Here is a 22,788-nt window from a genome sequence, read left to right on the forward strand (position 1 = left end):
TATTGTTTTATGCCTTCAAATGCATCCCAATTGTACAAAAGAAAAGACTGAACAAACAATCCCAATTGTGTAATGTGGTGTTGGGTATTATTTTAGTCAAGCAGCAGGAGCAGCTGTAAGTACCAGTGAAACAGAATCGAATAGAAAATTGTATCATTTCCATGACATAAAGTTAAGGAAGCTTTGCCTTACAAAGAGTAAATGTTCAGCTGAACACTTGGCTTCAGCAAGTGATCTCAATAAAAACTGAGTATGACATTAAAGTAGACCGGTATTTTCTGAAGAAATGCTATACATTTATCAGCAAATTGTATACGTACAGGAGTTGGAAGCAGCATCTAAGAGGAGAGGGAGGCATTTATGGGGGACGCATTTATGGGGGATGCAAGTTACATTAATTGCTAATAGATAGTATCCCAGGGATACTATCCTCGTCTTTCATTTGGACAGAACACCAGTGTACGAGTACAGTATTGGTTCTTGTTGTTCGAAGGCAGCAACTTCTCCGTTTATCCAGTAACAGTAACTAAAACCATCTGAAAACCGGTTAGCGGCGAGCTGACTAGCGTATGTCACGCTGGTAAACATGTGGGGCCAAATACCTCTGCCGTGATTGTCAGAAGCTGTGGAAGTGTGCCTGGATTTGCTTCCACATACAAAGCAGTATCTTCAGAGATGTCTGTGCTGCAGTAAAAATGCCTGGTTACCAAGGTGACACTCAGTCCTGTCACTAAATAATTGTTTTGATATTTGCAGCAGAAGCTGCATACTAAGAGCTATCCAAGGAGCCTACAAAGCCTTGCTTTCCACTGAGCAAAGAACTTTGGATAAGGCAAACCATTTTCTAACTGATGTCACTTTGTCCAATCGTTGTGTTCTTAGCAATTTCCAAATAGTTTATCTATCAAAATTACAATAAGTAGAGACATGTCTGTGGTTAAGTGGCTCGAGTAAACTCAAGATCAAAGAAACGTACCACCTCACATACCTGTTTACATTTAGGAAGATTTAAGTTGGAGTTCTCTGTTGATACTAAAAGCTGGGAAGGTCACTGTGTCACTTGTAAAAGTTTGACCTGTGCACATTAAAGTAAAATATGATCGTTTTCACAAAAAAGTAACAAAAAGTCTCAAAGTCTAATTCTGCTAATCTCAGTAATATATCAAAAGTTGCATTAGCTTATGAACGTTTCTGGCAGTGGAAGAGGATATAAAAATGATCTATTGAATACAGGCAGTTTTTATTCTCATGAATTCTATCTCAGGCTTATGTGAAAATCTCATTTCCATAACTAAGACTGGTGGACTTCATTCCAAGCCCAGCATTTTCAGAATTGCTACCCAGAATGAGCTACATTATACCAACTCAGCAGAAGCATTTAGAGAAAGTAGCCGGAGGATGAAAGCATACTGTCAGGTGATCTGAATGTTTAAAAAAATAAAATACATTTTAAAAAAAAAATGAAGTAGGGTTTTAACTTAAACTGAAGCTAAGGGATTGTTTAGCTACTGGGCTGCTTGCTAAATAGCTGTATAAGATGGGTGGCTTACCATCTGAAATTCAAACAGCACTCAGTTGTATTATTAAGATTTGTTCTTATTCTGGAATGTTAATCTTCACTAATTACTGGGGATTATTTTTTTTCAGGTGCAATTGCTGGTATAGTAGATCAGCCGATGCAGAACTTTCAGAGAGTGTCCGAGGGCCAGGCTTCAGCAGGACGTAAAGCCAAGGGCGTTATCTCTGGTGTGGGCAAAGGAATCATGGGAGTCTTTACAAAGCCAATTGGAGGTGCAGCTGAACTTGTCTCCCAGACAGGTTATGGTGAGTTTCTCTGTGCCCAGCATCTCTGTTTAAATTTTCATGACCAGAACTTTAAAATGCTCTTCAGACACAACCTGCTATGTCTACTTACTTGGCTTCGTAGCTGTGTGACTTCGAGAAAGAGTTAGAAGTGCCACATCTGAACAGTTTTAAATGTTGTATTAATTTTCTTTAAAAATCATCATGTTGTGCTTCTCTCTTGTGTTACCGATCAGTCTTGTACAGCCACAGAAACACGGAATGCAGAGAGCATGAAGTAATCCTTGGAATACAGAAGAATTAGTTACAGAAACATATGTGCTTACAAAAGAGTTTTTGACATAAATGTAGTAGAGCAACACTATGTCCAATTACAGCATTATTTTGAGGTTGCTTTGTTACAGCAAGGAAGGAGTTGGGTTATCTCTGCACAAAGAGGGAGCTATGTTCCTGGGAGAAAGAAGTGAGTCGTGTAGTGGGATCATCCCCTTTATCTGGAGAGTTGTGCAAGGACAGCCCTGGTTTGCACGGGTAACCTCCTAACGACCAGAGGTGGGTTTTCGGGCTAGACTAAGCACTCAGTGGCGGTAGTGATGAATCCTTTCAGACTGAAGTAGATGCTTCTGAACCAGCAAGAACCATAAAAGACAAGAACAAAATATCAAAATACACCGATTTCTTTGCTTCCAGTATCACGAAATGGAAGCTGTCGGTCTGGATATTTAAGAAGCAGTGGGCAGGGGACACCTGTTGATACAAGGACAATGTCATCGATTTTACTTCACTCATTGCACTGGACAAATCTTGAAGATTTAAGCCTTTAATCACTAGCCACATTTACGTTTGTGATGTGTTATTTAGAATACGAGTAGTTCTCCTAGAGTTTAAGTTTAGGATCTTGTTTCCTCACTTTCTACTACATTGAAAACTCGTTCATTGAAGTAATCTATTGAAAGAAATAAGTAAATATTTAATTATTATATTTCCTTAAAATAATTGTCTTGACTTTATCTAGTTTGTATGAGTGCTAATAATATCTGTTCTCCTGAATTGTGCATAACATTGGTGCAAAACCTGTATTGGTAAAATCAGAAGCTTCTTTCTGTTGTCAGCTGGCAGTGCGTTCTTTTTGTTGACTGGGGAATTATTCGGTGCAGTCTTTATCAAGAAGCTTGTAACAGTAGAAGGACACTTTTCATTGCAGATATGGTATACAACACATCATGTTTTCCATGAGCATGTGACAAAAAGAGTTAGCCAGGAAAAAACATAAAAACTGTATCAATAATAGCTGACAGTGCGTGAGAGGAAAACACAAGAGTTCAAGTAACTCTTACCCACAACTGGATTGGAAGTGGGACCGTGCCTCTTGGGGGGGACCAAGGGGTGGGGGACCACACAGAAATAAACACATGTTCTCTCTTTCTCCATCTGTAAATAACATTTTCACTCACATAATGCTGAGAACCTCGGTAAGCCAACTGTTATAACTGGGATGCTGCTTTTAAGTATTACCATCAACATGTGTGTTAAAAATTAAAGGTTTTTTTTCAGTGCTGATGTTTTGTTTAAATTATTATCCATTGTGTAAAAAGGAATCTAAGTTATTGACACCCTTATGCAAAAAAATGCCTTTTCCTTCAATGGAATGCTTAATTAGACCAAAAAAGAAAAAATCTTCTGTTTATGAAAGAGTAACTTTGCACTAAACCTTATAACACTGGTGCTTACTGCTTAACCTACTTCCTGACTTTCTTGTAAAAATTTATAAAACTACTTAATTTGTGAATGTTTTGCAATCGCTCTTTCTCTTTCTGGTGACCATACCTCATTTTTAAAAGTTTACAAGCCATCTGAAAGCATACGTACTGTATCATCTTCAGCTTTGGATAGTCTATTTAGAAACCTGTTTAACTGCTTCTTGTAGTCTCCATTCTGTGTTGGCACTGAGAAGAATTCACAATAAACCAGATGCCCCGGGAGATCTCATAAATGTGTATGGATCTGTGTTTAACAGCTGGATTAAGTAACTGAACATTTAAATACAGTATCTAGGCAAACTTTCCTTCTAATTTGTACCGATCGTGACATGTATGTGGAAGTATTTTAATATTAAGCAAGAAAGTTAACAACGGTCTTGATTTTTTATACATAAATTGTAAGTGATGTGTCCGATCCTACTATGAAATGATGTCTCTCAGGAGCATTATGTTTCTCCTAATTGCAAGTGTATGGCTGATTTTTAGAACATGCAGTGGTAGGTTGTTGTTTTTTTTGTTTCTTGCTAATGTAAGATCACTGGGGTTAAGTGCACAACTCTTGCATTGTAATATTTAATGAATTATCTTGACTACAGCTTCCAAGGATGTGACATCATTTTGGATCTGCACTGTTTTATGAACTGCTCTAAACAGATGACATCACTACAACATGTAGCTGTTTTGTAGAAAACAACTACTAAAAAACTTAAATTCTCTTACCACAGGTATTTTGCATGGAGCTGGACTTTCTCAGCTTCCCAAGCAGCGCTCTCATCCAAATGATCAACATGTTGAGCAGGCTCCAAATAGCCACGTCAAATATGTCTGGTAAAATTATTTAGACACTTGCTCATTTTTACATCCACATTGTTTATTAATAGGTTCTGGCCTGTGGTCAAGTTAACAGGCTGCTTCCCTAGGAAAGGCTGAGTTATGGCAGTTTGTTTAGGAACATTAAACACAAAGGTAGTGCATAGAAACCCAATCTGCAAATGATGGGCTGCTGATCTGCTTCCAGCTTTGGAACTACAGAGCTGATCTTTATTTAATGGCATTCAGTGAGCTCTTACTTATTTATCATTGCACTGAGCCCAAGAAAAATACTGCACATCTCCAGAAACAGCTGTTAGTGAAGATAGCTTTATTTTCTGTGCTGAATTTGTAAGCCGCTTCTCAGGGTAATTTTTCTATTAGGATGGGAAATAGGCTGACCTAGCATGGTTATTAGCCAATTTTGCATTGAATGATTAAGGAGTTTTGATAAATAACATTTTCGCATTTATCCTCTAAATCTTAAGTCTTACATCTTTCAGTAATGGAGATTTGGAATATACTCCATGGCTTATTTTGTATTTGTAGGCAATAGCTACAGGCTTAAGTAAGAACATTAGTGATCAAAAGAAGTCCTCAAGGATCCAGTGCCTAACACTGACTACCTCTTTTTTTAACTTTTTTTTTTCTTTGGTAACACAGGAAAATGCTGCAATCTCTAGGGAGGCCAGAAGTCCATATGGCCCTAGATGTCATGATTGTGAGTGGATCAGGCCAGCAGCATGAAGGCTGCTTGCTGCTCACCTCAGAGGTGCTCTTTGTGGTCAGTATCAGTGAAGACACGCAGCAGCAGGCGTTCCCTGTGACTGAAATTGATTGTCTGGAAGATGATCAGCAAAAAGACCTGCTGAAGGTGCAGCTAAAACAACAGAGGGTGCCTTGTGATGTGGAGGTAAAGACTGAGTAAGATTTTCATCCAAAGATAAAGTTACAGTGGGGGGTGATGCATTTAGCAATGGGCACACACACTCACCTTGGGTTTGGGAGGCCAGAGATTTAAGTGCCAAACCAGGGGACCTGTTGATTTCACACGCCTCATTGTTGACTGGGTTGCCCTTTGGATGAAAGGGACATGTCTCCTCTCTTCTGTCCTCTTATTGACCAAGAAATCGAACATCTGTGACAGCAATTTTCCGAGGGAAAAAGCAGAACTGTAGGTTTTTTGGTAATCACCTCCTCGTTTCTGAAGAGGATCTCAGGACTAGCTTCCTGTGTGTCAGGTGTTTATTATTTGCAAGTTAGAGTTGCTGCCTATGCCTACAGAGTCACAGTGAGAACAGTTCCTTTTATTATTCTGTGAATTCTGTTTTAACAGTTCAGTAATGCTGATGCTCCCTCTTTTCAGCATGTTTCTTATCTCCCCAGTTTCAATGCAGAGCTCTTTCTTGGCTGCCAGCTGTGTTTAGTTCCTTAAATCTGCCTCCTTTTGCAAACGCTGACTTTAAAATGGACCAGTACTTTTGCTGAGGTTGGATGTACCATGTGTTTGCCAGTAAAAGCATAAATCTTTCATCTTATTGAAAGATTTCTAGGCCATTTGAATACTGAGGTTTTGGATGAATTATCTTCTTTTTTTTAATGGTAGAAGAATGGTATATTTTTACACTTTTGGGAAACAATGTTTATTGTATTAAATTCTCAAGTGGAGTCATATGAGAGTTCATTTCAAAAACAAATATGCGTGTGTCAGGTAGTTCATAGACTGCTATACCAGAAATTTCCGTTTCAGATATGCAAAAAGAGCATATGTAAAACAACAGGAAGTATGAGGTGTGCCAAAAAGTAGGCGAGGCTTCAGCACCTTCAGTAAAATCCTAACTTTGCTGAAGTCACCAAAGAATTTTGCTGTCGATTCCAGCAGAACAAGGACTTCATCTGAGTCATGACAGCACTTGGAATTTCTGTGAAAGCTCCTTTTTTAAGTGCTGAATTCTCTGCTTACATTTATTGTCTTTCCAGTAACCTCAGTCTTACAGAGTCTGACATTTGCCCAACTGTTGACTGAAGTTGCCTTCCTGCACCACAACAAGGCATTACTTAAATTTGGTCCAAGTGGGCAAAGCTCAGTTTTTCTGTCCCTGAACACTATGTGGTTGCTGGAGGCAGCCATCGTGCTGAAACCAGACCATCCTGTTCAGTCCAGAGCTACCGTCCTGGAGGAAAGAGGAAGATAATTTGTTCTCCCTGAGACTATTGATGCACTCAACCTATCCTAACCCTAACTTAGCACCAGCCCTGATTTTTTTGTTGGGCTGTAGCACCTGTGGTGGCTCTTGTCTTTATATCTGGTTATCCAAGGGGTGAGGAGTAGGCTGCTACTCTGCGGGAGCACTGCTTGCCCAAAGGTTGTTGCAGGAGGGTGATGCCTGCCTGGGAGGAGGAAAGACATGGGACAGGGAGCCTAATTCTAGTCCCCATAGCTGCTGCAGCTGGAAATATATGAGACTGCTGGGCCAAGTGGATCCTGTCCAAGCACAACCCTACATGGCTTGGGTAAAGAGTCCAGTAGTCCCACATACATATGCAAATACACACAGTAAGTGAGCTGCCTTGTAGATACTGGATGAAATACATATGTTTCTTTGTGTAGTTCTGGATAAAAATATGGGACCCTTATTCCAGTGGCATAGCAATGCCAGGAGCTATAAACCTTGAGCCAGCCAGCTGCAGTACACAATGTCTTCTGCTGACACAGGCCCTTGAGAACGCAGGGAAAATGTATGGCATGATAAAAGCAGTGAAGAGTGCCTATGTCCCCAGGGGTGGAGCAATGTCAGTGATGGCAAGACATCAAAAGCTAAGCGATGCTGTACAAAACTGACTTGGCATAAGTATGCCTTCAGAATGCAGAATTCACAGTGGAATTTGTGTGAATATTTAAAGAAATGTGCTATAAAGAGGAGCAGTTAAAAATAAGGCAGGCAAGAATAAGAAAATGTTTTTTTTTTCTTATGCTAAGGCAGCTACGCAAAAACAGATTCCAAAAGCTTCATAAAGTATTGCTAATTACCTGGAGTTATGTAATATGATTTTGTAATTAAAGCTCCCTTATTTTTTGCCTTAGTGGATTGGGACATTTCGTACTTGGAAGTTTTCTTTCTGCAGCTGCGCATTTCACTTCTGTGGTGCTTGGGGCTGTTCTGCCATGGCCTCCCTTTCAGCTCCCCAGCAAGAACATTTATTAAAAAAAAAAAAAAAAAACAGCTTCGATTTTGATAGGGAAAAGCATCCTTAGGAGTAGCAAGCTATGAATTGCAGGTAAGCAGCCTCAGAGCTGCAGAACCTACACCTAAATAGACATGACTCCTAAATATTAATGGTGGGCTCTCTTGTTGCACTGAAGATGTCCTGCTACATGAAGTGCTGACACTTCTGTACATGATGACATTGGTGAAGATGGCCAAAATTTTTTGCTTAAAAAAATGCCCAGTCATGTCATCCAAAAAACAGAGGTAATGTTGCCAAATGTAAACTATATCTAATTTGCTGATTAATTTAATCAAAGATCCTAGAAATAATACAACAAATTGAAACGATCCATTTCAACATTATAAAAATGCACTTTTGTGTCTTACTGTCCACCCAAAATAGTTGCCAAAAGTTTTGTTTCAGCTCTACCCAAAACAGTTTCTCCCCTTGCCTCTCCTCATTTTCTTGGAACTACTAGGAAACAAAACATGAGTTATTCTACAGCTGTAATCATCAGAGATGTTATAGAACATATTTTGACTCCTTCAGCAATAGGTTTGCCTGATGGCTTGTTTGCCTCCACAATATATAACTTAATCCATCTGGCTAGGAATAGCCTGGATGGATTCTTGAAAACTCTGGCACTGACAAGGTTGTTATTGAAAGGGAAGCATTAATTGTACTTGGATTATCTTCCAAAGTAATTGAGACACTGCTTGGTTCCAGACAGACATCAAACTCTAAAAGGCCTCTTCTTCCAGCTGCTTTTGGTGTAGCTTATAATATCATGGAGAGAGTAAAAAACTGACGGGCCCTGGAATCCCAAATATTCCTGAATTTCTTTGTGATGATCTGCAACAGGGTTTTCATGATAGTGCTACAGGTATCATACCTGGAGCTGAAAACCACTCTGAATTTTCAAAGAAGTAGTGGAAATAAAAAATAAAGAACCTTCTTACTTACTGAGTGTGCACTAAGCAGACTGTTAGTGCTACACACAATCTGGACTGCACAACAAATATGCTATAGCCACTGCTGATTTTGTTAGAATTGCTGAAGTATTATTCTTTATAAGTCATAATTTTAGAAAAAAAATAAGAGTTCTTAACCCCCAGAATGTGACCTTCTAACATTAAAGGCCATATAATCTCTAAGATTCATCTAACAGGTGCATTAAGCAACCATTAACCAAGTTGTGACTGATTGAATGGTTTGGCTATAAATATTACAGTTTTTTAAAATAGTTGGTTAATGACAATACTACGTCCCATTTAGGAAAAAAAAAATGTAGAATAACAGCAACTCCAAGTTTCTGTTGTTGTCTTGACAATATAAGCTAAACTGAAACTGGCTGGAGAAGTAGACAGTTACAGATGAAGTCATCTGGAAGCAAGTAGGGTCCCAGTTACTTTGGAAGACTGTCCAAGCACAGTTAATATTTCCTCCCGAATAATTGTGCTATATCTATGGGATATAGCCTGGAGCTGAATGAATCATAAAATCACAGAATGGTTTGGGTTGGAAGGGACCCTAAAGCCCACCCAGTTCCAGCCCCCTGCCATGGGCAGGGACACCTCCCACCAGCCCAGGTTGCCCAAAGCCCCATCCAGCCTGGCCTTGAGCACCTCCAGGGATGGGGCATCCACAGCTTCTCTGGGCAGCCTGTGCCACTGCCTCACCACCCTCTGAGTGAAGAATTTCTTCCTTGTGTCTAATCTAAAACTACCCTCTTTCAGTCTCAAGCCATTCCCCCTTGCCCTATCCCTACACTCCATGACAAAGAGTCGCTCTCCAGCTTTCCTGCAGGCCCCCTTTAGGCACTGGGAGGCCGCTGTAAGGTCTGCCCGGGGCCTTCTCTTCTCCAGGCCGAACATCCCCCGCTCCCTCAGCCTGTCTGCATGGGGAGAGCTCCTATGAAGAATGGGTTCACACAAGTATGGGAGTGGGATGCCAGCACCATTTCCATCTCCTATTATAACTTTGATCTTTTGGTCAGAGTGGAGTCAGAAGTGTAATCTAGTTTACATGGATGCTACTTCAGCATATTTCTCTCCTTTCAACTGCTAAAACAGATTGACTAATGAGGTGTTACCTTTTCTGTGACAGCAGACTGAAGCCATCATTCAGACATCATTCTCCCTCATTAGCTATTTATCTGCTGCAGCAGTCTGCCTTGTAATTTTTTTCCCCTCCCTTTAAGAATATGGAGGAAACCAAGCTTTCCTCTGTCCATTTCATCATTTCCACTGTTTCTAAGCATAGGCTCCAACTTTGAGCTTCTGAGTTTGTGCATGAGCCTACTTCCTTTAGCATTTTTGTGGTGATGATTGAAAACAGGAGTGTTCCTACTTGTTGAGCAGCAAATTCCTCTCCAAAGGCATAGTTTAAAAAAAAAAAAAAAAAGAAAAAAGAAAAAAGAAAAAAGAGGGGACTGTTTTGATTTGAACGTGACATCTGTCACAATCTATGAATCATATTAATTATTTCTTCAAATAAGCAATGGTTTGTATAAAATGAGCCTCGCATGTCCAGAGATGTGACAGGATATTGATCCTGGCTGTTAAATTGAATCCAATGGCACTGCTTGGAAATATCATCACATCTACTGAGGCATGGGTAAAACCCCCTGAAAGACGGTCAGAAGACAGCAGTCTTTGAATCCTCAGTGTGACATGCTACAAAGAAAGATGTTTTAAACCATGCAAAAATGAAATTGTTCAGCAGTTCTCCCACTATAAATAAGGAAGCATCAGACCCTATCCCTAGGATAGTGTCTGCCTTTCTGTCATTTTCACATTTTGGAAATAAGTTATATTCTGAATGACTTTGATAGTGATACCCCTGTAGTATCAATGGCGATATTTCTGAGTATCTTTTTTTGGAAGTCATTTTGAAGTCAGCTAGCTTGGTGTCTGCTTGCATGCTTGCCCTTCCCAAGTTAGTCATAGTCATCTTCAGTTTCTTCTTCAAAATAAAAAAGGGGCACAGCAGACTGATTTTCCAGGTTTGCCCATGGCTTTTCGTCTAATACTTTATTGGGTTGAAATCATGTGGTAGATGCCACCTTTCTGTTGGCAGCATCGGTTTTAGCTAGAAGTGGGTTAATTGTATCCTTCTTACTAGAGCCTTGAACCTCAGCGTATTTCATCCTACAAAAAGGGATTTCTTCAGAAGAGTCCCTACAGCTTATGATGGAAAAGGCAGTTTGCATGTATACCTTAATTTCTTCTCTATTAATAACATTCCCAAACTATCTGTAGTAAAAATCTTTTGTTTTAAAAAAATTTAATTAAATGAGTGCTTCTTTGGTTAGCAGAGGCAAATGGATATATCCAGTCATAGATAGACCAGTCACCTGGAAGGTAGCTTCTAGTTCTTACTCTGAATCAAGTAACTGAAAGACTTAACTTCCCAGAAATGGCTGTGGGTTGTCATAAATTGTATTTTGCAAGAGAAAGGTTTGCTAATTATAAATGCTGTCTATCTGATAAACACTGCTGGGAGCTACTGACATTTTTCTGAGATGGCTTTAGATGCTTTTCCTGTCTACAAAGAGCTGATCTGCTGTAAAGATCTACTCTTGAGTAAGGTGGGTGGAGTCCATCCCTGAAATTGTTTGAAGATACTGCTTAGACTTTTACATGGTGGAGTTAGAATAATTTAGGTTGGAGAAGACCTCTAAGATCATCTGGTCCAACCTTTAACGTAGCACTGCCAAGTCTACCATTAAACCATGTCACCAAGCTCTACAACTTTTCTGAAGACTTCCAGGGATGGTGACCCAAATACTTCCCTGGGCAGCCTGTTCCAATACTTCACAACCCTTTCAGTGAGGAAGTTTTTCCTAATATCCAAACTAAACCTCCCCGGTGCAACTTGAGGCCATTTCCTCTTGTCTTATCACTTGGTGCCTGGGAGAAGAGACTGATCCTCACCTTGCTACAGCCTCCTTTATGGTAATTGTAGGAGTTACAGCATCTCAGGATAGAACTGTCCAAAACATGCAAAGGAAAGGAGTAATCCACCTACCGCTAAACTACAGGAGAACTCTGCTGGTTAAAACATCCACAAAACTACTGTAAGAAAGATCCCAGGGAGGACAATTTTTAACTCTACAAAGTGATATGCAAGTTATTGTCTTCACTGTTGAGTTCAGTTACTGTCAATTACTCAATAATCATTTTATGTTGTCTTATTTCAGGCAGATGGAGCTAGAGAGAGACTATCAGAACAACAATACAACCGCCTTGTGGAGTACATCACGAAGACATCTTACCACCTCGCCCCCAGTGCTGCTGCAATGCCAACACTGCAAGCTGTGGCTGCTGAACACCTTCCAACTGTAATGAAAACGTATCAGTATGTAGTTGATCCAAATTTTGCCCAAGTATTCATTAGCAAATTCACCATGGTAAAAAATAAAGCCTTGAGGAAAGGATTTTTTTAATAAATATTTGTGGTGAATGTAGTAATATCTTACCATTTTGAGCATAATGCTTTCTATGCAGTAACCTACGTCAAGTAGAGATGCATGTAATTTTTGAAGTAGGAGATTATAATGAAGTTAAGCTTTTCTAACCTTGACAACGTTCCTGCTCCCTAGCCAAGATACCAGTGCTGGAAGGAAAGTGTTCTAGCAAACAAATGAAGTGAAAGGGAAAAGCCTTGGACTATAGGTCAATCAAAATCCTTTTTCTTTCAATTACCAAAAATCAGGGAATAAGGAAGAACTGAGTGCACAGAGTCATTTTTGCCACACACAAAAAATATATATCAATACATACTATATCATATTTTAGGGTCTGCCAGTTTCTGTTATAAACCAGGTTTATAACTCAGCTGTAAAAACTTGCTCAAGGCTGAGCCTGCCCCCCACACATGCACTCCCCCCAACATGTACATCCTGAGGCAAAACATTTTCCCCCACTAAATCTGAAAAACCCAGTGTGGCTGTTTTAAGTTACTAGTGACAGCTGGGTTTTAGCACCACTTTAACCTTAAAATAGCTTCCTTTATTTGACTGAAGTTTTGCAGGACATTAGTCCTTAATGTAAACTAGTGCCTTTGTCTGGTTTGGAGAACAAAACATGAACTACAACATGAATTTATTTTTAAAACTGTCTGTATACAGAAACTTTATTTCATCCACCGTCAAATTTTGAGGACTTTCAATGTATATATGACATTGTGCATTGTCTGGTCATTAGCTGGAAGCCAGTAACATGCAATTCAAAAACTTAAGAACCAGAGCTTAGCCTCCTTAAAATCTACCAAGAATCTAAAGCTCACTGTACCGTAGATGTGCGGGTGCTAAATATAGCCTTGTTGGGTCTCTCTCCCTTCTGATCTGCCACCACTACATACAGTAAATGTTCAATTAAGCCCTAATTCATTCTATGCTTATCATCTTTGAAGTGATAAAAACAGGGATATTTAGAAATACGACCTTTCAAATATATTTCTGCAAAGCAAAATGAGTTGGGTTCTTTTTCAGGTTGCTACAAAAGTAAAGACCCACGGGGTCCGATTACATTAATAGTTATGATGCCATCACAGTACACTTAAGAATACTATGTTAAACGCATCAAGACAAATGAGCTTTCTAAGTGTCTTATTTTCAGATGTTTTACAGTTTGTAATAGACAAGAAATCATTCTCTCCAGGCACAGTTAGGTTACTTTATAAACCAAATCTGTCTAGAGCAAGTTTAGTTAAAAAAAAAAAAAAATCCTGCTTGGTTTTCAACTATACTTCTAACTTCTCTCCCCTGTTATATGTATATGGACATTCATTTTGTCTGGGGATTCCTGAACATGGCCAGAATTAGAGACAAGAACTGGAATAAAGTCTGATCATCATTTTGAGTAAATACATCTGCTTTAGTTAGTTAATACCTTCTATGCATACCTGATATGACCAAAAGCACAGTACATAAGAATGTAGTATTTGTAATGTTTTTCTCGTGAGTTCAGCTTTGTTAAAAGGTATTTCTAAAAGCCGTGTCTCTTGTGTACTGAAATACAGTAGCCTGGGATCTGAGTTGTTCTTTCTGAATGTGAAATAAGCCTATTAATTATCAACATTTCATAGTGATTTAATAATGTAGTCATTGTTTAAATAACACTATTTTAAGAAAAATGTACATACGCATACAATTCATTCCTGGTATTTTATGGAAATGGTTTAATAATTCTAATTTTGCATATTGATGCATAAATTGTAATATAGAGTTTGTTTAAAGATAATAAAGCTATTACTATAATAGTTGTTTTTGTGAGCTATTTGGTCGTTCGGTTACGAGTGAATGAACAGTCATCGTGTAGAACAATGACCACAAAGACACGCAAGCTTCATGTAGACCGACCCCACTAGATTCCTGTTGGTGACTGGACTTTGTCATATACCAGAAAATGCAATAGATCATGACAATACGTTGGAAGTAAAAAACCTGATGATTAGCTTGCCAAAACATGTGCTGAAAAGTTTTATGGTTTTGTGACTAACTGAATCAAAACAGCGCTATAGTCACCATTTGAATTAGCCTAATCTGTTCATTATGGAGGTAGTACACGAACCAGCCAAGAGGATGCAAACACACCTGTAAAAGATGAGGGAAGGCAGCGGTTTAATTCCTAAAAGTTTGTAGATTGCAGCCATTGTTTAAGCTATATTTGTGTTTTTCCTGAATTATATTCCCTTGGAATAAACACTTGCTTAAATTACACTCTTCTTCAATGAATTAAGCTAGCATCTTTACTGCATTAGGCAGGTTCTTTCTCCCCCTTCTGACCACATGTATGGAAACATGTGTGGAGATGGCATATAAATCAGCCTCCCCTACATATGAGCTGTGTGAACTATGAAAACAAAGTTGTCCAAAGAGCAGCTGCCTGTACTTAGCTGCTAAAGCACTCCAATGTGTACCCTTAAAGCATACCTACTTTCATAGTGCTCTTTAGACCTGGAGAGCTCACAACTTCAAATCTATCTTTTTAGTTTGCTTCCAGAACAATCAATCATTCCTCAAACACTCAAGAATAAAGCAAGCCAGCCAAAAATTTGGAGGCATACTCAGGCTTATGGATGGCAAGCCCTTCCCCAAAGTAGTTTAGATCAAACAATCCCTTTTTATATATTATTTCATATATAAAAATATAGCAAAAACCTTTACAGATGGTTGGAGATGGTCTCTGGGCAGACAGGCATGTTATTCAGCTCTGCAGCTCCTATAAGCAGCGTGCCAGCTGCTATAACAAGAAGCTGATTAGGGGCTTGCTCACACAGTCCTTTCCTGTGCCACACCAGGGCTCGCGCCCAATTGGTTCTAAGATACAACAACAGCTGAGACCCAATAGGATTAGCTGAACTCTTTCTAGCAACAGCCATAAAGAAAGAAAATCGATGGCTTGGTGCTGGTTTCAGACTAGGTTAGCCCTTGTGCCTAGCTCCTGAGGAGGGCCCCAGTTTTGCCCTCCCTTCGCACTCAGAGGAAAGCTAGCAGTTGCTTGGCAGTGCCTGCTGAAAGGAGGTGCTTGTTTCGCACCCCGTGTGAAAACATGGTAGCATTATAAAGCAAACAACACTTTCATATTGCTGACACAAACTGCAAACACCCAGCAGAGCTGCGTTTCTTCCTTGTTGCTGAATACATTTAGCCAGGGACAGCGTTGAGCTCTGCTGTCCGACCAAAAAGCCAACGTGGGCCACAACGTTCTCATTTCTTTAAATCACACAACACTGGTAACGGAATGAACACACAACTGTGGTTGGCTTTAACAGTTTAGAAGAAACTTGGAATTTAAAAGTCAATTCACACCTAGCAACTGGGAAGACTACATGGGCTAGAGCTGAGAGGGAGTCAGTTCCTCCAGCCTGCACACCTGGCAGCAGCACAATCCCTTGCCTGCGAAGCTGTCAGCATGACTAAAGACCCCTGGCTATTTAAACCTGCAGACATGGCTGAGAAAATGCTAGTCAGTATTTAATGGCACACAATGTTTATACTGTACATTTGGAAGATAAATTGGTATCATTTGCTATTGTTAAGCTTGGGTTTACATTTATAGGAACAGGGGTATTTTGATTACTAGATGGTTGCTCCTGCACCACTAATGTCATTCCTTCTTTGCTCAAAGGCAGCCCCACACTTACAGAAACTTTAAAGAAAATGCCATGTTGCTCCATATTAATGTTCTGGATCAAATATGTTACTTATGTGCTTTCATTAGTCCAAATGCTGCTCACAGTTACCTATTAAGTTAAGTAGATAATGATCCATTTAGAATAGTAAGAGTTACTCCAAACAGGATTTGAACTGAAGACTTTCAAATACAACACAGATGGCTTAATTTGTCATGCTGCTTCATACAAAGCCTCCCCTTCTTTCTCATGATCAGCTTTGACTCCTCTCATAGTGCCCCATTCAGCAATCAGGAGTTCCAGCCCTGTGTATCACTTGTGTATTTTCAACCTCAGCTGTAGGCAACGCACAAAGCACGCTCCAAGTGGCCGGTAACGAGGCAGAAGGTAGAGCATCAGGTCTTGGACTACAGAACGTATCCAAAATTAAGTGTGCTCAGCTGACTGCTTCCAGATATGAAGAGATGTGTGTGTCTAGAAGCAGCATGGAAACATTTTCATTACGGTAATGTCCTAAAGTAAGTATTTCCTCTTCTATTATGTCTCCTTTTATCGTCTTTCCCTTTGTACATCAAATACATGCGAATATACTTGCAGTCTGGGGTCATTTTCCAATTACAGTTACATACCATGTATAGGAGTGGGCAGTGGCGTAGATTCTAAGTCTTGATGTAACACTTTGCTGCCGTAAAGAAGGCAACACAACGATGGCACCAGAAAAAGATACAAAGGTTGGCTGGTGCGTTTCCAGAATTCCTCTAGTTTCTTTCATCTCAAGGTCTGTTCACTTCTGAAGCCAGAGGTAACTGAGACCCTTCCAGAAATGCAGCCTCTCCCTTCCAGTAACAACTATCCTCTTGAACATTCCCATCAGCAGCAAAGACAACCCAGCCATAATTGCTTAAGAATATACTTTGTTATCAAATATGGAACTTGGCCAAAACAAAGATGCAAATAATTCTTGGGGGAAAGAAAAACAGACTTGGTTGTCTAAAGCAGTTTATGAAGACCTTCCACCGCTCTTTCCAGTATTTAAGCATTTCGACATTAATGAAGACAATTAAGCCTCACTGATGTACATTTTTTATTTACTGAGATACATTAGAGCGTGTCATGCACTGAAGTGCATTACACTTGATAATTCAGTGAACAAGTAAGGTTCGGTCATCAAGTCTCCTCAGACTGAACGGGATCTGCAAGATAAAAAGAAATTAAGTTATGTTGGACAAACTTCATACCCTCAGTAAAGACATTAGTATGTATGAATGCAAAGCAAGAGAGAGAAATGTTTATGTGGTGGTTTAGTCTAGAGGAATTCCCCCTGTTATTTCCTGACAGTTTAAGATTCACACACCCTTCATGTGGCAAACAGAAGTGAAACATGGAACAAATCAAGAGCTGGAACAATCCTGCACAGCACGTCAGATTCACTATACATGCAGCACTGATAACTGAATCAATCTTGCTAAGGGCCTGAAAGAGAAAGGAATGCAACTTTCAGATAGGAGCCAGAGAGGAAACAAGTGGTGTAGGCAACCTACCAAGGAAGGAAGAAAACCAAATTCAAATTGCTTCTCCACATTATACTGAACGCAATCCAAGACCAGCTGTGCTCCATGACAAGAGTCATGCAAGTGGTTAGCACCATGACTTGCCCCTTTATTGTACTGCTGAGCACGCTCCAGAGGTAAGACACTCCCCAGATTTATACTTGTGCTTCTTTTCCATCACCAGTACCCCCAAAGTCCACGCCAGGTAGCTGAAACTGCAAATTCACACGTAGATACCAAGTTCTCTACGTGCCCAGCAAGAACAAACTCCAGACAGACTTCCAAACTAACACCTTAACTAATTAATTCTCCTCCCTGCTTAGCATTTCCTTTGTTTCGGGGGCAAGTGCTGATTCCAGAGTGAGTATTAAATGAAGCTAAACCACTGTATTTGCTGCCACATACAAAATAGATTCCAATAAAATGGGAGCAGATGTAGAATATGCATGACCACCGTACCCTTTAGGTAACTATACCAAAAAAAGCATCAGATTCAACCTCCATCCAACTTCCATAGCTAAGATTTAAATTGCTGAGGAAAACGAAAATGTCTTCCATCTGTTTTGGTACTTGTCTTTTTCACAGCCTTTTTAGAGCATTTGAAACAGTGGCATTTTTTTCCCTTCTCTCCTGCTATTCTACAGAAAAATACAAGTTCTTACATAAATAGGATAAGGAATAAAAAGCATCAGCAGTTCAAACAAAATGACATATCAAGATTTAGCCTTCACATTTTCTTTTGAGCTGGTGTAATTAAGGAATGGAAGAAATGTTTAGGAAACGTTTAATTTTAACAGGTGCACACAATGTGCAACTTGATTTTTTTAAGTTCCAAATGGGAACATAAGCTTACAGAACGGAGCTCTATTTGCACTGAAAAATCCCGTTTGTGATTCCAATTAAATATTTAACATGGATCATTGTTGACAGTGTTTGTTTCAAATGATTTTACCACCAGATGGCCTTTCAGAACATGCTGATGAAGGCCACCTGACTAAAGAATGCAATTCCAGTGTCTAAGAAAGTTAGAAAGTCCCTACATACTACCAAGGGCCAAACGAGAGGGTGAATTACTGAGAATAAAACCAGGTAAATTTATCATTTCATTATTTACCTTGGCTGGAGTCATCACTCAAGGAGAGACACTTTTTCCTCAAGGAAAAAAAGGGACTGCCGCTTTTTTTTTTTTTTAATCTTTTAGAGTAGCTGGAGCTCTGCTTCTTTCATACAATTGCATTATGCGGTAACCAGATAGTTGCAGATTGTCACACAACAGAATTTTGTATTAATAGTGTTAAGTACAAATGTTTTATTTTATTCAATCTTGCTGCTTTAAGCAAACAGGCTGAGAAAACCCAGCTGGCCAGGATAATTAGAGCCACAGATTATCACATAATGATCACAATATGAAAACATTCCAAAAGAATGAAAAAGCTATCATTCTAGATTAGTTTGAAGTCATTTTAAGAGAAGCAGAGAACTCAATGTAAGAAATCTTGATCTAGAAGGGGGGAGGAATTCTTTGTTGAGTTGTCACATCACGAGCCTGTGCAGTTTACTGAGTGTGCTTATTAATAACTGTAACAAGGTTGAAATAAAGACTTTTTTTTCCTGGCGTTATGATAAGAAGTAAAGAAGAAAAAAGTTTGGCAGTGCTCTAACAAAAAAAGCACTAGGAGAATAGTATCGTGATCACAGCTCTATTCAAGCTGAATTCAGTAAGGCAAAACTCTGAATTTAGTACAAAAGAAGCTGCATGCCATCATTTATTTTTTTTTTAAAGCATGTATTTATATACTGAAATACGTAAATATATGTACTAAATACATATTTCCCTCACGGGTAGTTATCTGTCCCCTCACGAGCTTCAAAAGACAAAAGGATGTGTGGAAGCCGTCTCTGTTTCTTATACAGAGATCCATGCTATGGCAGACAGCCTTCCCTTTTCTCAGTCGCTGTGCCACCACCAGCACATAAGCTGACTTTAATAGCCCGAAGCTAAGCGATACAAGATGTCACCGCATCAACATATTGGTATCCGGCAAGTCTCATACAGAAGCTTGGTCTCCTCTCTATGCAAAGGCAGAATTGTTCTGAAGGCAGCTGCCTGCAGAGGGAAAGGCCCAGCATCGCTCTGCAGAGGTCTGCTACATCACACAAGTTAAACAAATTACCCAAAAGGTTTTCAGGAGATTCCCATTCTGCCCTTACTCCCCTTTCCCAGTTCCCATATTTCTTCAAGTTTTTATTGCCCACAGGTCTCTTGAGTAGTGCAATTTGTAACCCTTTTCTTTGGGAGAGCCTTTCTGATTGATAGAAAAGGAAGACGTCCGAACAGAAGCACCTTATTTTACTGAAACAACTCGACCAACCCTTCTAATGCAGAGGAGCTTATTACCTGGAAATGCAGGCTGCCATTATTTGGGGGGTGCAGACTCAAACACACCAGCTGCTCTCATGGCTTCAAAGTCCTTCATAGGATCATAGTTCTTATAGAACTCTGCATAAGCTTTTTTTCTGGGTTCAGCAACTCCAAACTGGAAAGTAACACACAGAAGATTAAAGCTTGCAAACCTTTACAAGCAGTATTTATTTATTTGCTATTAACGCTAATAAATTTAGCGGTGGATAGCAGTCTAAAAAGCCTTAGTTCAATGACAGAAGTTAGTAAAAAATTGCTTTGTTCCTGTTCAAATCCACAGTTCAGGCTACCTGACTGCTGGTCTGGAAAATAACATCTAAAGCGAAACCTTAAAAAGCCAGTTAAAAGACAGTGCATTACATTTTTAAGCAGACTGCATTTTTAAAATCCAGATACACATTGTCTATATTGATACTCAGATGTCCTCTGCCCAGCCTGGTGATTGTTTTACATGTAACAAAAATTGCTACGGCAAGCTTTGAATATGTCCGTGGGCAGCTGCAGAACTGTAACTGCAGATAAAATGGCATCCCAAAATAATTGACCGCATTTGAGCTATGTTGTAGGTCAACTGCAAAAGTCTGGTAAAATTTTACAAGGCTCCCAAACCAATCCTCCAGCTCACTGACATCAAGAGATGTGGTCCTGATACCTTGGGTACTCGCTCCTCTGAGGCACGAGGATACGCCGAAAAGCCAAAAAAACGTGCAGGAAAGGCTAAGGTGGGTTTGTCCAACAGATAACATCGTGAATTCCTTCTGAGATCAGAGTTGTTATAAACATGGCCCACTGCCTTACTGATGTATTAATGGGGGGCTGCCAAATACAGCATAAAACCACAGACTATTAAAAAAAGACACTGCAGATCTCATCACAAGCAAGCCTGCCCACCTCTCAGCAGGTGTGAGAAGTGGATGCTGAGCCTTAACTGTGCAGGTTTATTGTTTCTGACAGACATTTATTGACCTTCATGGACTTTGCTTACCACAAAATCGGCACTGTTAACCTGATGTTAACTTAATTTCTAGTCGCTTTTATCAATAGTTTCCTGAGTATTTAAATGCTGCAAATGAATGAGTTCAGTGGGTGAAGCAAGACCCAGTTCTTCCATGAAATTCACGGAATGTGTGTTCTAATTGCCTGTGATAAGATGTAACTTGTAAGATCCAAGAAGGGTTTAGTAAAGGCACTGAAAACAACTACCCCTCTTATCTTTGTCAGGAGGCTTTTTAAGGACCACGAAAAACAAACCGCAATCTGTGAGTGGGATTTTTTTGGAAATGTACAGCTCCATTTCTACCTGCTACCTCAGAAAAAAGGATGAAATCACCATACTAGCCCTTCACATACTGAAAGCTTCTGTGTAACGGGCAGTGCTTGCATCCTGTTTATTATCAAGATCTCAGAAGTCAATCAAAAGATAAGACAGCTCTCCAGAGCCTCCGACACTGTGACAGAGACACAGGCTATCTACAGTTACCGGGAGGAGCATCAGCTGTGTGAAAAATCAAAAGCAGCCTAGGCCTAGGAGACTCAAGGTTAAGTCATGACAAATTGCATGACCTTAATTACAGTGTAAGGCATCAGTTTGTTCACATTGTTTCTTCGAGATTATGAGGATTTATTTATGTTCTGAAAATACCCTTATAAAAATACGTTACTAAAGCCTTCTGATGAAGAGCTTACTCAAATCTCAACAAAGTGATATTATGAATTTTAAAACACTCTAGTGCGTCCAGTTTATGACTGAATGAGCAGTGATCTCACCTTGTACAACGCTGCACATCCGAAAGAAACAAAAAATGCCCCTAAGAGGTGAAACTTCATCCGCCTGGCCAGGAGGCGCCGCATTTGGGGCTTAGGCAACAGTGCAGACGACATGGTGATTGTATTCCCTAAAAGAACAAAAAAAATATATATTAGAAAGGAAGAGGACTGTGGGACAAGAAGCTCCACTTGAATATTTTTATTTAATTTTATTCTAGAAAGATCATACCCTTTAATGTCATGTAAAAGTCACCTTGACAAAAGCAACAGAGCCCCTCTCTATTTGACTTTTGGGTTACGTGCTCTAGGTGATCCTGCTCGGCAGGGGCGTTGGACCAGATGATCTTTAGAGGCCATTTCCAACCCCGGCCATTCTGTGACTAGGCTATTTAATCCTTTCCAACCTCAACCGTTCTGTGATTAGAGTATTCAATGGACCGCATTGAAGAGCAAGCTAATTATGACAGGAATATAGGTGCCTGGCTATGTTATTTATGCCCAGGGCTCACGGTAACAAGGCAAGCATAAAGACAGGTTCGTACTAAACCCTTCCTTCCCTTCCGGGCCTACCCTTTCAGGCCTGCTGCATGCATCAGAAGCCAATAAATACGTAAATAAAGATACCTGCAAAGACTTCGCTAAAAACACAAAATAAAAACACCCCTCGGCCCTGCCGGCTGGCAGAGGGTGCCCGCCGCCCCTCTGAGGGGAAACCACCGCCACCGCCACCCTCAGGGACGCGCAGAGGTCACGCGCTGCCGCTGCGGCCGTTGGCGGCCGTTGGTGACGGTTGGTGACCGTTGGCGACCGTTAGGGAGGGGGCGGCTGTGAGGAAGAGGGGGGGGGGGCGGGGAGGGGGTGTCGCGAGCGCGGCCTCACCTCAGCGCGAGCCCCCCGCCGTCCTCCCGCCCGCCCTCTGCGGCGCCGCCACCCCGCATGCGCGAGGCGGGGCCGCGCGGCTACGGGGAGCGGCTCGGCTCAAGCCCCGCCGCGCGCGCGTTGGGCTGAGGCGGGCGGCCGGGTGGGGCGGGGGGGTTGCTCCCCAAACCGCTGCCCTCTGGAAAACGTAGAATAATCTTTATAGAGTTTGCCAAGGCCAAGCTTCACGATAAACTGTAATCCCTTCTAGGCATCCTCTCTTTGGACCTTTCTTGGAAATGGTGTGGTGCCGCGGGTTTCCGCCTCATCACCACCTGCCTGTGGTGGTGGTGTTCGTTTTCACTCACTTTATTCCTAGCCAAACTCGATGGGTTTTACACTCAATCCTGTAAATTCCTGCCGTGAAAGCCTCCCGTGCAGTGAAGCATTCATTCAAGCCTTATACACC

The 22,788-nt window shown here is 40.5% G+C and overlaps 2 protein-coding genes across 6 annotated transcripts in view; one reads left to right on the forward strand and one right to left on the reverse strand.

The window, feature by feature from the left end:
* VPS13B (vacuolar protein sorting 13 homolog B) overlaps window positions 1-13,328 on the forward strand; it is a 481,062-nt gene extending 467,734 nt beyond the window's left edge. For all 4 annotated transcript variants that reach the window (XM_048068672.2, XM_048068671.2, XM_048068670.2 and 1 more), the window contains 4 exons: window positions 1,648-1,824; window positions 4,289-4,391; window positions 5,037-5,286; window positions 11,785-13,328. In XM_048068672.2, coding sequence (XP_047924629.2) covers window positions 1,648-1,824; window positions 4,289-4,391; window positions 5,037-5,286; window positions 11,785-12,030 — 776 coding nt within the window. In that variant the 3' untranslated portion in view covers window positions 12,031-13,328. The remainder of the gene's footprint in view (window positions 1-1,647; window positions 1,825-4,288; window positions 4,392-5,036; window positions 5,287-11,784) is intronic.
* Window positions 13,329-16,793: 3,465 nt separating this feature from the next.
* COX6C (cytochrome c oxidase subunit 6C) lies at window positions 16,794-22,492 on the reverse strand. 2 transcript variants are annotated; one of them, XM_048068684.2, is made up of 4 exons: window positions 22,341-22,492; window positions 21,462-21,589; window positions 19,671-19,809; window positions 16,794-16,915 (listed from the first exon to the last, which is right to left on the reverse strand). In XM_048068684.2, exons 2-3 carry the CDS (start codon window positions 21,573-21,575, stop codon window positions 19,690-19,692), a joined length of 234 nt encoding a protein of 77 aa, XP_047924641.1. In that variant the 5' UTR covers window positions 21,576-21,589; window positions 22,341-22,492; the 3' UTR covers window positions 16,794-16,915; window positions 19,671-19,689. The 2 variants fall into 2 exon arrangements, with proteins under 2 accessions (XP_047924641.1, XP_066847337.1); XM_066991236.1 differs by lacking the exon at window positions 22,341-22,492 and adding an exon at window positions 22,086-22,245.
* Window positions 22,493-22,788: the final 296 nt, after the last annotated feature.

The sequence above is a fragment of the Anser cygnoides genome, chromosome 2 (assembly GCF_040182565.1).
Source record: "Anser cygnoides isolate HZ-2024a breed goose chromosome 2, Taihu_goose_T2T_genome, whole genome shotgun sequence".
NCBI classification, from domain to species: domain Eukaryota; kingdom Metazoa; phylum Chordata; class Aves; order Anseriformes; family Anatidae; genus Anser; species Anser cygnoides.

Excerpts from the sequence above, each read along its gene's own strand:
- COX6C (XM_048068684.2), bottom strand. The coding sequence starts at position 21,575 with ATGTCGTCTGCACTGTTGCCTAAGCCCCAAATGCGGCGCCTCCTGGCC. Across the intron at positions 19,810-21,461 it reads GATGTGCAGCGTTGTACAAG|TTTGGAGTTGCTGAACCCAG; the intron begins GTGAGATCACTG and ends GTTACTTTCCAG.